At 38.2% G+C, this 12,990-nt stretch overlaps 1 protein-coding gene across 1 annotated transcript in view; it reads left to right on the top strand.

Moving 5' to 3' along the window:
- The first annotated feature begins 2,176 nt into the window (after window positions 1-2,176).
- Window positions 2,177-12,990, top strand: part of Rsrc1 (arginine and serine rich coiled-coil 1) — a 70,579-nt gene continuing 59,765 nt past the window's right edge. The window contains exon 1 of the mRNA XM_051157274.1: window positions 2,177-2,334. Coding sequence (XP_051013231.1) covers window positions 2,195-2,334 — 140 coding nt within the window. The 5' untranslated portion in view covers window positions 2,177-2,194. The remainder of the gene's footprint in view (window positions 2,335-12,990) is intronic.

Raw genomic sequence — 12,990 nt, forward strand, 5'->3', positions numbered from 1 at the left:
TTATAGCTTCTCCATAGATATAATAATAGTAATTATAAATAATGATAATAGCAATAATGCTGTAATAAAACTTTCATGAATTTATCTTTTCTTCCTTTTATTCTAAGGGAGGATCACATATCCCAGGCTACCTAGCCTTCAATTCTTATGTCTTTGTGTAGCTGAGGAGGACCTTAAACTTCTTACTCTCTTGCTTCGACCTCCCAAGTGCTGGGATTATTGGCATGCGCCAACACTCTGAGTTTGTGTGGTGCTGGAGAACCTACTGCGTCTTGCATGTAGACAAGCAGTTTTCCAACTAAGCTACATATCAAACCCATGCATTTATCTTGTCCTAATAAAAATTTCACATATATTTCTAGAAGTAGGATTGCACTGTCAAAAAAGCATCAGCATTCTTTTTATTTTTTAAATTAAATTGGTGAATGATTTCTGTAAAACTCATACCAAGCTAGCTGTGTAAAGAGCTGATTGTCTGCCCAGCAACCATCAAGTTTGGCAGTTCAGTTAACATTACTTCCCTCAGTTTCACAGGAGAAATAATAGTGCATTGTTTCACTCATATCTCCATAGTGACTGATGAGGTCTTTCCATTTACATATTAGCACTAAGGGTCTGTAGATATGGCTCAGCAGTGAAGAACACAACTTTTCCAGAGGACCTGGGTTCAATTCCCAGCACCTACGTAACAGTTCACAGCCATTTATAACTCTGGTTCCAGGAAATCTGTTACCATCTTTGGCCCTTATGGGCACTGCATTCATGAGGTGAACAAACACATTCAGGCAAAATTTATACATATAAAATAAAAATAAAATTTCAAAAAAACTTTAAATAATTAGAACTCATCTTGAAAAATATGACTCTAAAGTATCTATCATCTTTAGGGAGTATAAAAATGGAGGTCTAGGGGCTGGAAAGATGGCTCAGAGGTTAAGAGCATTGTGTGCTCTTCTAGAGGTCCTGAGTTCAGTTCCCAACAACCACATGTTGGCTCACAATAATGAGATCTACTGCCCTCTTCTGGCCGGAAGGCAGACATTCAGGAAGAATGTTGTATACATAATAAATAAACAAATAAATAAATAAATCCATCCTTTAAAAATGGAAGACTAATTACTACTAGTTATTACTTAGTAATGGTTAATTACTAAACGATGTTAGACAGTTAATGATAAGAACGACTTAAAATGTCAGAAAATTGATATAATGAATTTTTTTTTTTTTTTTAGGATTGGTGCAAATTTTAAGTTGGTCAGAATGTGTAAAAAAGACATTGATATGATAGAAGATAGTGTTAAAGCTATTTCACTTGGCTAGTTTAAAAAGCTAAGCATGTTTTACTTTGTAAGGTTTTAAGATGTAGCTTGGTACAGTGGTGTGTGCCAGCAGTTCCAACTACTCCAGAGGCTTGGGAGAAAAATCAGTCGGATCCAGGAGTTCACAGCCAACTTGAACATAGTCAATTTTCTTTCTTAAAAAGTTTAAAATTTTGTGTCTTGAATTTCATTTATTGTGTTAGTAAGTTTGGATTTTTTGTTGTTGTTGTTGAACTCTTATAGAGATGGGACGCCGGTCTTCAGACACGGAAGAAGAAAGTAGAAGCAAGAGAAGAAAGAAACACCGGAGACGGTCATCTTCAAGCAGTTCTTCAGATAGCAGGATGTACAGCCGCAGGAAGGGTGGGAGGACGCCAAGGTCTGAGTCATGGTCCTGGTCTAGAGACCGTCGGCCTTGTTCACATTCTTATGAGAGAAGCTTAATGCTCATAATTTTTATGTATACAGTAGTGAGAGTTCAGTTCTTAAGGCTTGGTCTTGTATTTTTAATTTTGTTGGATAAAATAATTTTCTTTTAGTAATTATGTGCTTAAATCTCAACCCAAAGTTGTTTTTGTTGTTTTTCTTCTAGTCAGGCCCAGGGTTTTCATCCTTTGTCTATATCTAGGCAAGTGGATAGACAGTGGTATACTTCTTGCATTATCTGATGATATTTGGAAAGATCAGATACTACTGTGAGCCATGACGTCTTAAATAGGAGCTAGTCCAACTGCAGGTCATCTCTCTGCCTACTGGAGGTCAGTAGTGTTTTATTTATCCTGCCTCCTTTGAGGAAAGAGTGGAACACAAGAATGAGGCTTGGATCTCCCCTCAATGCTCACAACCAAAACGTTTCATGGCAGTGATGCTTGATTATGGTTTGTTTCAGGCGCAGGCACAGGTCAAGCAGCAGCTCCTCCTACGGCTCCAGAAGGAAAAGAAGTCGCAGTCGTTCCAGGGGCCGAGGAAAATCCTATAGAGTTCAAAGGTCTCGGTCAAAAAGCAGAGCCAGAAGGTATGCATCTTAGTGCCCACTGCTGTGTGGCGGACTCCCCACCCAGGGCCTCACAGCAGCAGCTTCTTTTCCCTTGAGTACTACAATTCAGCTTTTGTCACTGGAGACTGCTCATGCAGTTTTCATTATCTGATGGCTTTGTAGGCGCTGGATGGTCCAGTGTAACCTCACTTGTATAGCTTGCATTTATTTCTTGCTATGGCTTCTCATTCTCTGGATGCTGGTGGAAGCATTTGAAGAGGGAAGCACAGGAGTTGCAAACCCTCTAGGTTTAGAACTAACATGCTGTGCTATGGATGGAACATTTATTTATGTCTTTCCAAAATGTGTTAAAGCTTCTACCCTGGTAATGTCTGTTTGTAGATAAGGCTTTTATAGAAGCAATGAAGGTTAAATGAGGTTATTTCGGGGGTCCCTAATCTGATAATGCTGATGGCTCTATAAGAAGAGGAAGTGAGGGGCTGGAGAGATGGCTCAGCAGTTAAAAGTGTAGCTCACTACTACCTGCAACCCCAGAACTGAGATACTTACCCATATGTAGCATATACAAACACAGACACATACACATAAATAAAGATAAAAACATAAATCTTAAAAAGGAAGAGAGAGCTTTCCATTTGTGCTCAGAGGGTGTCATGAGAGGGCACAGTGAAAGGCTGCCATTTTCAAGACAGAGACGAGTTCTCACAGGGAGCTAAACTATGTGGCACTTCAACCTTAAACTTAATAGTATGAAAAACCCAAGACTATACATTTCATGTTTATACTGTGGTACTTTTCTGTGGCAACCTGAGCAGACTAACGTGGAACGCATCGCTCCTGCATTGTCCAGCTTTGCGTAAAGGCTAGTGTAGGGAATAGTGCTTTTAAAAGCTGCCTCTTGTCTCTGCTTAGCTCTCTATGGCAGTTGGCTCTAACTGGGCATTCAAGTTAGCATAATGGGAATGAAGTACATAAGCCTCTTTGCATACAAAGCTTGACTGCAGTAAGTTCTAAATGCTTAGCTTTTCTGGATTCTGTTATTTGACGTTGACCCCCTGTGCTTCTTATTCATTCTGTGTATAAACTGCTCTGTATAATACACTATTGTTTTTTATACATGCCCCAGAGTTTTCAAGGTTTTTTTTTTTTTTTGCATATATTTTTTCCAGTTTTTAGAAAATTTTCATCATCTCTACTTTGAAAATACTTTCTGCTCTTTAATGTTCAGTTTTATATAACTCTTAATTTTCTCTCTATTTTTTATTGATTTCTATCTTTTCTCTCCAGGTCAAATTTAACTCATCCTTTTTTGAACATCACATATAGTTTTTGATTTGCAACAACTATGAAAATTGTGATCTCAGTTTAAATTAAAATGCATGGGTGTTTTCTTGGCTATAACTATCCTGCCCTAGGTATTATACTTGTAATCATAGAGACTTTAAAGCATAATTCTAATTTTGAGTTGGGATAGTCTTCCTTTTCTTTTACCTGTTCTTTTCCAGTGATTACCTGGTTATGTTTCATATGAATATAAATTTGCTATTAACTCACCTATTTCTATTATTATAAAAGTTTGGTGTTATTTTTAGTCAGATTTCATCAAATTTACAAGCTAAGGGCAGTTAACACCTTTCCATCATGCTCAGTTCTATTTTAGAGCACAATCTAGGTTTTATTTAATTATCATAAGGACTGTTTTCCTCATACAACTTTGTGTTTATTTCATGGTAAATTTACCCCAACATAGTTTAACTTGTTACTGCTATTGTACATGGGCTTCTCTGTACATAGCAACCTAACTACTTGTTAGTTTATCTCTGAAGCCTACGCAACTCACATTACTCTTGTATTCCACGCTGCTCAGTCCTTCTATTGTTCTAGTTCACATGTGCGTCTCCAAGGCTTAACTACAAATACAAGTAGTTTTGCTTTTCTAATCCTCATTCTTTTACTTTTTTCTGTTATCTAATTGTATTGCTTTTAACTTCTCGGATAATGTTGAACAGCATTGGAAATGATATACATTTTTTTTCTGTTTCTTTATTGAAGAAGAGTCTTATATTTTTCTAGGCTTATAGCATGTATATTTTGCTGTTTTAAGAGAGTGCTCATCCCCCGCTTTTCCCCACCAGAAATGGGTGCTATGTGTTGATTTTCTTGAAGCATTTTCATCCTGTGTAGAAATGATGCCGCTCCACCCCCACCCCAGTCTTTTGACAAACCAGTGTTGCATTTCTGGAGTAAACCTCAGTTGATTTAGATTTGTTATTTTCTTGGTGTGATATAAGATTCTATTTCCTAATTTTTAAACTTTGTACTTTTATGTTGATATTTATATCTCATATTTGTCTTCTTTATATTGCCCTTATTAAATTTAGTATCTCCATTGTTTTCCATTTTTTCACAAAGAGAACTTAAAAGTATTCCTTCATTTTTAGTGCCCAGGAACAATTTTGGGTTATTGGGACTCTTCTCTTTGAAGCTTTGGTGGATTCATGAAACCCTCTAGGCCCAAGTGCCGTGTATGATAACTTTTGGTTTTTATAACAGGATTTGTATAGCTTGAATATTCTAATTCATATGACTTACTTTTGGTAAACTTTTTTTTTTTTTTTGTCTAGGACATCATCCATTTCATATGGATGTTAAAATAAATGCCTAGAAGGCTACAAAGTATCCTCTAATGACTCCAGGCTTTTCTCTTATTTCGGGGCTTATTTTCCTTTTGTCCTTTATTAACTTACTTATTGTAACATTTTTTCTTACTTAAATTATCTGGCATGTTACCTAGACTTAAAAGAGAAAAATTCCAGGCATGATTAGTACATTGTCCCAGCATAAAGGAGGCAGAGGCAGGAAGGTCAAGAGTTCAAACTCATCTTCAGCTCTAGCAAGTTTGCGATCAGCCTAGGCTACACAGACAGTGCTCCAAAGAAAACGCAGATAAAAAGTAGACTTTGATTAGTTACTGTTGCCTATATTCTAGTTTATAAGTTATTAATTATTGCTTTTGTTCTTATTTCCTATTTGGTACTTTATTTACTTATTTTTCTAAATAAAAATTGATGCGTCTGTCTGTGTGTGGCCACGTTCACCCTGGGGTGTGCGTGTGTGTAGAGGGCAGAGAACAACTTACAGGAGCTGACTGCTTCGTTTCCCTTTATGGCTTCTGGGGACTGAGTGCAGGCTAGCCAGTCAGCACCGGCACCCACTGAGCCATCTTGCCAGCACTTCTGTTTCTTCACTTTTGAGCTGGGAATTTATTTATATTTGTATATGCCACCTCTATTAATAAAAATGATTTAGGTAGCCAGGCATGGTGGCACATGCCTGCACTCGGGGAGGCAGAGGCAGGCAGATCTCTGAGTTTGAGGCTAGCCTGGGCTACAAAGCGAGCCCAGGACAGCTAAGGCTACATGGAGAAACCCTGACTCAAAACAAAACCAAAACCAAAAGACCAAAAACCAACCAACCAAACAAATAAAAACCAAAACCCCAAAAAACCAACAACAAAACAAAAAATAAACAAAATCCCCCAAACCAAACCAAATCAAACAAAACAAAACAAAAGTGTTTAATGCAGGCCAAGCGTGGCGGTGCACAGCTTTTATCCTAGTTCTAGGAAGGCAGAGGCAGATAGATCTATGAGTTCGAGGCCAGCCTGCTCTACAAAGTGAGTTCCAGGACAGCCAGGGCTATTCACAGAAACTGGTGTCATGGAAAAAAACAAAACAAAACAAAAAAAGAAGAGTTAGGTCTACAAATTTTCTTGAAATCACTGCTTCAGTTATATTCAGTGGACTTCCTGCCCCCCAAGATAGCAAAAATTTCAAGTATATAGAAAAATGTATATAATTTTCTATTGAATACTCATCCACTACCTAGACATTTCCGTTAACTCTCTATTTAACACACACCTACTCATTTTTTCTTCTCTGTCCATTAGTTCATTCTAAAGTTTGAATCCATAGTTTCAAACATCTGTGTATATTCCCTTAGTATCTAATCCCAGAGTTCAATATTTTACAAATTTTTTCTTTTGGAAAAAAAACCACTTTAAACATTTTTCTTCTGTGGTAAAATCCATATATATTACAGCATACAATTCTAAGCATACATTTGTGAGCTTGTCAAAGGCATATACCTTTCAAATCAATAGACCATTAGCATTTCCTGATAGTTCACATCTAACTTTTCTTAATTCCTGCTTGCCACTGAACTGAAACCACAGTTTTGGCTTCTTTTTGAGTAGATTGATTTCACATAGCTGTAGTCATAAACCATGTTTGCTTTTGTGAAGGCTTCTAATTAACCATAATATTTTTGAGATTTATCTTATATATGTTGATAATCATGTTCTTGCATTGCTGAGCAATATTTTATACTATGAATCTTATTACATTTTATTGGAGAGTTTTGTGTAAACGTAATCATATAGTAGTAATATTTTACATATACCCTCTACTTAGCTAAATGCTATTAGTTCTATATTAGTACTTGTTTCTTTTTAATTGCTGAATGGTAAATATATCATGGTTTATTTCACACATATACTTATACATACATATTTATTGAAAATGAGGCATTAAAATCTCTGACAGGCTGTCAAGCTAAGATGGCTTACCTTGTAAAGGTTAACTGTCAAGTCTATTGTCAAGCCTGAGGACCCTGAGACCCACATGGTGGAAGGAGAAAACTAACTCCATCCAGCTGTCATCTGACCTCCTCATTTGTACAGTGTCGAGTACATGCCAATACATATTCACACAAAATAAGCAAATAAAAATGTAATACAATCTCTGATATTATTGTTCCTAATATTTTTCATGGCTTCTATGTTAATATTTGTTTCATATATTTGGGTGCGCTGATGTTTAATGAATATATGCTTAAAACTGGTCTACCTTTCTGCTGAATAGGCCAACTTACTATATAATTACCCTTTCCTCTTGTGACAGTCTTTGACTTATAGTCTGTATTGTTTTATTGTTTGATCTAAGTTTTGCCACTTCTTTTTCTTTCTTTCTTTCTTTCTTTCTTTTTTTTTTTTTTTTTTTTTTTTTTCGAGACAGGGTCTTTCTGTATATCCTTGACTGTCCTGGACTTGCTTTGTAGACTAGGCTGGCCTCGAACTCACAGTGATCTGCCTACCTCTGCCTCCCAACTGCTGGGATTAAAGGCGTGTGCTACCACCCCCTGGCTAAGTTTTGCCACTTCTATTCTTTTTTGGTTACCATGTATATTGAATATGTTCCCGTCCTTTGTTCAGTATGTCTTTGTAGTTAAGGCTTATTTTTTTATTTTATTGATTACATTTGTTCTTTGACAATTTTATACTTATGTATAATGCATTCTGTTTCTTCTCACTCCTGCCTTCTATTGTCTTCTTTCTACGTCTGTCATCCTTCCCTTCTCCTTACAAATCTAAGTCCCTTTTCCGTAGTCACATCTTCTTGTTTTTTGACCCATTGATTTTTAACCAGGATTGTTTTTTGTGGCCAGGGGTTTGGAAATATCCACAGGAGCTGGTAGGCTCACAACTGAGTACACAGCTGAAGACAATTCCTGCTGTTCCCTAGGATCTATTAGTAGTAGGTAGTTTGGCACAGACAGGTAAAGTGTCATTAACTCCTTCCAGTCAATGAGTGTCTGCAGACAGGCACAGCTTTGTGACGCCCAGTGTAAGCAACTACAGTGGCGGTGAGATGGTTGTCGTGCTGTGTCATGCTCTGAAGACAGTGTTTTACAGCCGTCCTTCCAATCTTCAGGCGCTCCATCCTCCCTGTTTCCTCTTTTGTGATGTTCCCTGAACATTAGAGGGTGGTATAAAAACCCTGTTATAGCTGACCTTAGGATTGGTGTTTATTCTTTGAACTTTGAGCAGTTATGAGTCACCTGAGTTCATTGCAGTTCAGTGTAAAGAGAGGTGTCTGTGGTTAAGGCTTAGAGTAGCCTTGTGTGCTTATAAACATACATATTTAGAATTCAGTTTGGTTCTGCAGTGGGTGAATGAAAATGGCCCTGTATGCTCATAGGGAGAGGCACTGTTAGGAGGCATGGCCTTGTTGAACTTGCGTGGCCTTGTTGGAGGATGGGCTTGAGGTTTCAGATGCTTAAGCCAGGCCTGGTGTCTCTCTCTCTTCTGCTGGTCCAGATGTAGAATGCTCCTTCTCCTTCTTCTTTTCCAGCACCATGTCTGCCATGCTTCCTGACTTGATGATAATGGACTAAACCTCTAAACTGTAAGCCAGCTCCAATTAATAGTTTTGTTTATAAGAGTTGCCATGGTCATGGTATCTCTTTACAGCAATAGAACACTAAGGTTCCATTTTAATTTATTTAAAATTCTATAATAAGCCCCCATCCCCCAAAGCCTGTGATCTCCCTTCTCATGACTCTCCTTCAATTTCAAGTTGATCACCTCCCCCCTCCACCCCCTTCTATTGGAAATAGACAGCCAGGCCTACACAGAAACCCTATCTTGAAAAAATAAACAACAGAAAAAGATTCTTTTCTCATACAATATATCCTGGTCATACTTATCCCTCTCTTTACTCTTCCCAATTCCTCTTCGCCTCCCCTCCCATCCATGTCCACTCCCCTTCTGTCCTTCTTTAATAAAGAACAGGCTTCTAAGAGCTAATGACAAAATATAACAGAGTAGAATATAACAAGATAATACAAACCCATCACATTGAAGTTGGAGAAGGCAAACCAACCAAGGAAAAGAGCCCAAGAGAAGGGAAAAGAATCAGAGACCCACTCGTTTGTACACTCAGGAGTTTCATAAAAACACTAAGCTAGAAGCTATAATACATAGGCAAAGGAGCAGGTGCAGACCCATGCAAGTCCTGTGCACACTGCCTCAGCCTCTGTGAGTTTACATGAGCTTTGTCCAGTTGATTCATAGGGCCTTGTTCTCCTGGTGTACTCCATCACCTCTGGCTCTTACACTCTTTCTGTCTCTTCTACAGAGTTCCCTAAGCTCTAAGGGGAGGGATTTGGTAAAGACATCCCACTGAGAGCTGTGTGTTGTCAGGTTTCTCTCTCTGTGCAGTGTCTGACTGTGAGTTTCTGTATTTTTTCCCATCTGTAGCAGGAGGAAGCTTCTCAGATGATGGCTGAATAAGGGACTGATCATATTCATCTTTCTGGATATGGGTTACCTCATTCAGGATGAATTTTTCTAGTTCTATCCAATTGCCTGTAAATTTCACGATGCCTTAAAAAAAAAAAACAAAACAGTTAAGTAATACCTCCATTGAGTAAACGTACCACTTTTTTTTTTTATTGTATTCTTCTGTTGAGGGACATCTAGGTTGTTTCCAGTTTCTGGATATTATGAATAGAGTAGCAATGAACATGATTGAGCAAGTGTCCTTGTGATAGGGTAAAGTGTTCTTTTGGTATATACCCAAGAGTGGAATAGCTACCTCTTGAGGTAGATGGATTATGGCTTTCTGGGCAGCCATCACACTGATTGCCATCATGACTGTACAAGTTTGCACTCCCAGCAGCAGTGGAGCCATGGAGGAATGTTCCCCTTACTTCACAGTCTTGGCAACACAAGCTGTCACTTTTTTGTTGCTGTTGTTCATCCTAGCCATTCTGACAGGTGTAAGATGGAATCTCAAAGTAGTTTTGATTTGCATTGCCCTGATGGCTAAGGCTGTTGAACATTGCTTTGTTTCTCAGTCATTTGAGTTTCCTCTAGTGACAATTCTGTGTTTAGATCTATGGGCACACCTTTGTAATCCCAGCCCTTGAGAGGTAGAGCCAGAAGGATCAGAACTATGCAGTGAGGTCAGGGTCAATGTGGACTATTTGAGACCCTGTCTCTTTAAAACAAACAAACAAACAAACAAACAACAACAGAAACCCAACTGGACATGGTGGCGCACGCCTTTAATCCCAATACTCAGGAGGCAGAGGCAGGTGGATCACTGTGAGTTCGAGGTCAGCCTGGTCTACAAAGCAAGACTAGGACAGCCAGTGCTACACAGAGAAACTCTGTCCGGAAAAACAAAAACAAAAACAAAACAAAACAAAAAAATACTGTTGCCAGTTGGTTAATTCTTTCTTGTCTTACTGTATCTTGATCCTCTTGTTTTTTGTCACCATCCTTTGTGTCCATTTTTGGTACTAGTATGCTTTTATTTTTTTCTTATTTCCATTTGTGAGTCTTCTATAGGCACCTTTTCTTGTAACCAGCTTAAAACTCTAGCTCCTCTGTTAGCACCTACGTTTGGTTTTAACATGACAGAAGCCATTTTTGTTTTTAAGTCTCCATTTTGATTATAAAGTCAAATTAAGCTCAGGTTCTCAGACTCGACCTGCCTGGATGCTTGAACAGCCTTTCACTTACAATTCCATACTTGTTGAACGTTCTGCTTGAATTAATGATGTATGTTCTACTTAAGCAAAACCACAATACCCTGCTATGTTCCTTTCTCCCAGGACAGTGGGGAACTGGAAGGTCCGCAAGCCAGTATCCTAGCCAATCAGCTTCAAATGCTTTGCTTAGCTACCTGGATACATTGTACTCAGAAGAAAATCTATTCTTTTTGTGTTTAGCTAATCTGCCCTCCTGCTTTGCTTCCCACCTGGTTACCTGGTGTTTTTTTTTGTTGTTGTTGTTTGTTTTTGTTTTTTTAATTAAAAAACTTGCCTTAGAAGCAGACCAACATCACAGCTTGGCTTTGTGAGTCCACTGTGTCCCTGGCCATAGTCAGTCTTGGAGTGGGGCATTCTAATAAACTATCAGTTTCCCACTGAGATTGGTGCCCGAGAGTTTTGTGTGGTAATTCTTGTATTACAACACTTTCTTTGCAGTTATCATGGAGTGTTTATGAAAGTCGTATAATATTGTAAGCCAAAGCAACATTAGTTGCATACAAATACTTTACTCATAACTGCCTTATCTGTTGAACACAGTCCAAGAATAGAGGTGTGAGAATTCTGAGTGCTTATGAGAAAATTCCAGCAAAACAAGTGTCTTGTGATCTCAGTTTCTTCAAAATACAGAATTGTTCTTAGAATGTGTTTTTCTGTTCCTTCCAGGTGTAGGGATAGGAGTGAGTTTACTTCAGCTGTGTTACTCGTGTGCCTCTATTGAGAAATGTGTTTTTGCCACGAATGGCTTGTCTTTGGGATTGAACACCTTATGCATGTGACTCGTTGTTGTTGTTGTTGTTTTGGTCAGGATATTTGGGACAGGGTTTTTCTGTGTGGCTCTGGCTGACCTGGAACTCATTCTGGAGATCAGACTCACTTCAAATTCACAGAAATCTGCCTGCCTCTGTCTTCTGAGTGCTGGGATCAAAGATGTGCGCTACCACTGCCTGGTTCATGCGATACTTCTTAGCCCTCAGAGTAGAAATTGCCTGATGCTTTGAATAAAGCTTGGCTGTTGTATTCTCATAGTCCACCTCATTTATAGGCCCAGCTCTCCCAGGATAATGCTGCCAACTACAGCAGTAAACACTTATCTCTGCCTTATGCTTTTTATATCACAGTTTACGTATTGTATATGTATCAACGTGGCTTTATACTTACTTGCTTTAGTTTTTATGATTTTTGTCATTGAAATTTTCTGCCAGAACTAAAAGTGCTTTATGAAATGTGGGGATATAGCTCAGTGGTAGAGCTATGTCTAGCATGCAAGAGGCCCTAGGTTCATTTTCCAGAATAAGAAAACAAAACAAAATGCAAAAATATAAAACACCAACAGTACATTTATGTATCATAGTTTTCTAGCATCGTGCTGCTTGACTATTTACATTTCCACTGAGCTTTTTTCCCCCGTATGTTCTTACGTTGTTGTCCATGATTTTCCTGTTTGAACTTGCAGAGCACTTTTAGTATTTCTTGTACTTCAGCTTTTGTTTATTTGAGAAATATTTTCTCTTTTATTTTTACAACACAGTTTGTGTATTTTAGTATATTTAGTTGGCAATTTTGTCTTCTATGAGATGCTTTTTTTTTTTTTCTGTTATACTTAGAAAAAAATGTAGTCATTATTTCTTCAAATAAAGTTTTGTTTTGGTTTTGGTTTTTTGAGACAGGATTCAAGTAAAGTTTTAATCCTTTCTTTTTTTCCCCCTCCCCCCAGAACTCCCAAAGTACATATATTTAACCAGCTAACAATGTATATGCCTTAAATTTTCTTCATTCAGTTTTTTTCTTGCTGTTTAAGTGAGTGACTTAAAAATAACTGTGTCTCACTGTTACTTACTGGCTCTCTGCTGGATCCATTAGTGTTTACCTGCTTTTTGAGTAATCCCCTATAAAGGTCAAATCCTGAATGTATGTCTCATTGTTTCTTCTCCACTATGGTGCTTTCTAGAGCCACTGAGCTGAGGTTTGCTAGCTTGGGGGAGTGGCAGATGCAGTGAAATGGCTTGTGCCTGTTTCAGAGCTTTCTGTATTCATTTTTCACACACCTGGTTTGCTGCCACTTAGCTTTCTCTCCAGTTCTCTAATGGCAGTTTGATTTGCATGTTGCTGTTCTGACAGTGTCTCTGTTCAGCCCCGAGGCCTGGGACTTTTGGCTCTGACATCTTGCTGTCAATCATTGTCAGATTATTACTCTTCTTAAATAGTCATTAAAAAACCCTAATATTAGACTAACCGACAAGTTGCAAAAAATCACACCAAATTTCCATATATCCT

This window comes from Acomys russatus, chromosome 15, assembly GCF_903995435.1.
Source record: "Acomys russatus chromosome 15, mAcoRus1.1, whole genome shotgun sequence".
NCBI classification, from domain to species: Eukaryota; Metazoa; Chordata; class Mammalia; order Rodentia; family Muridae; genus Acomys; species Acomys russatus.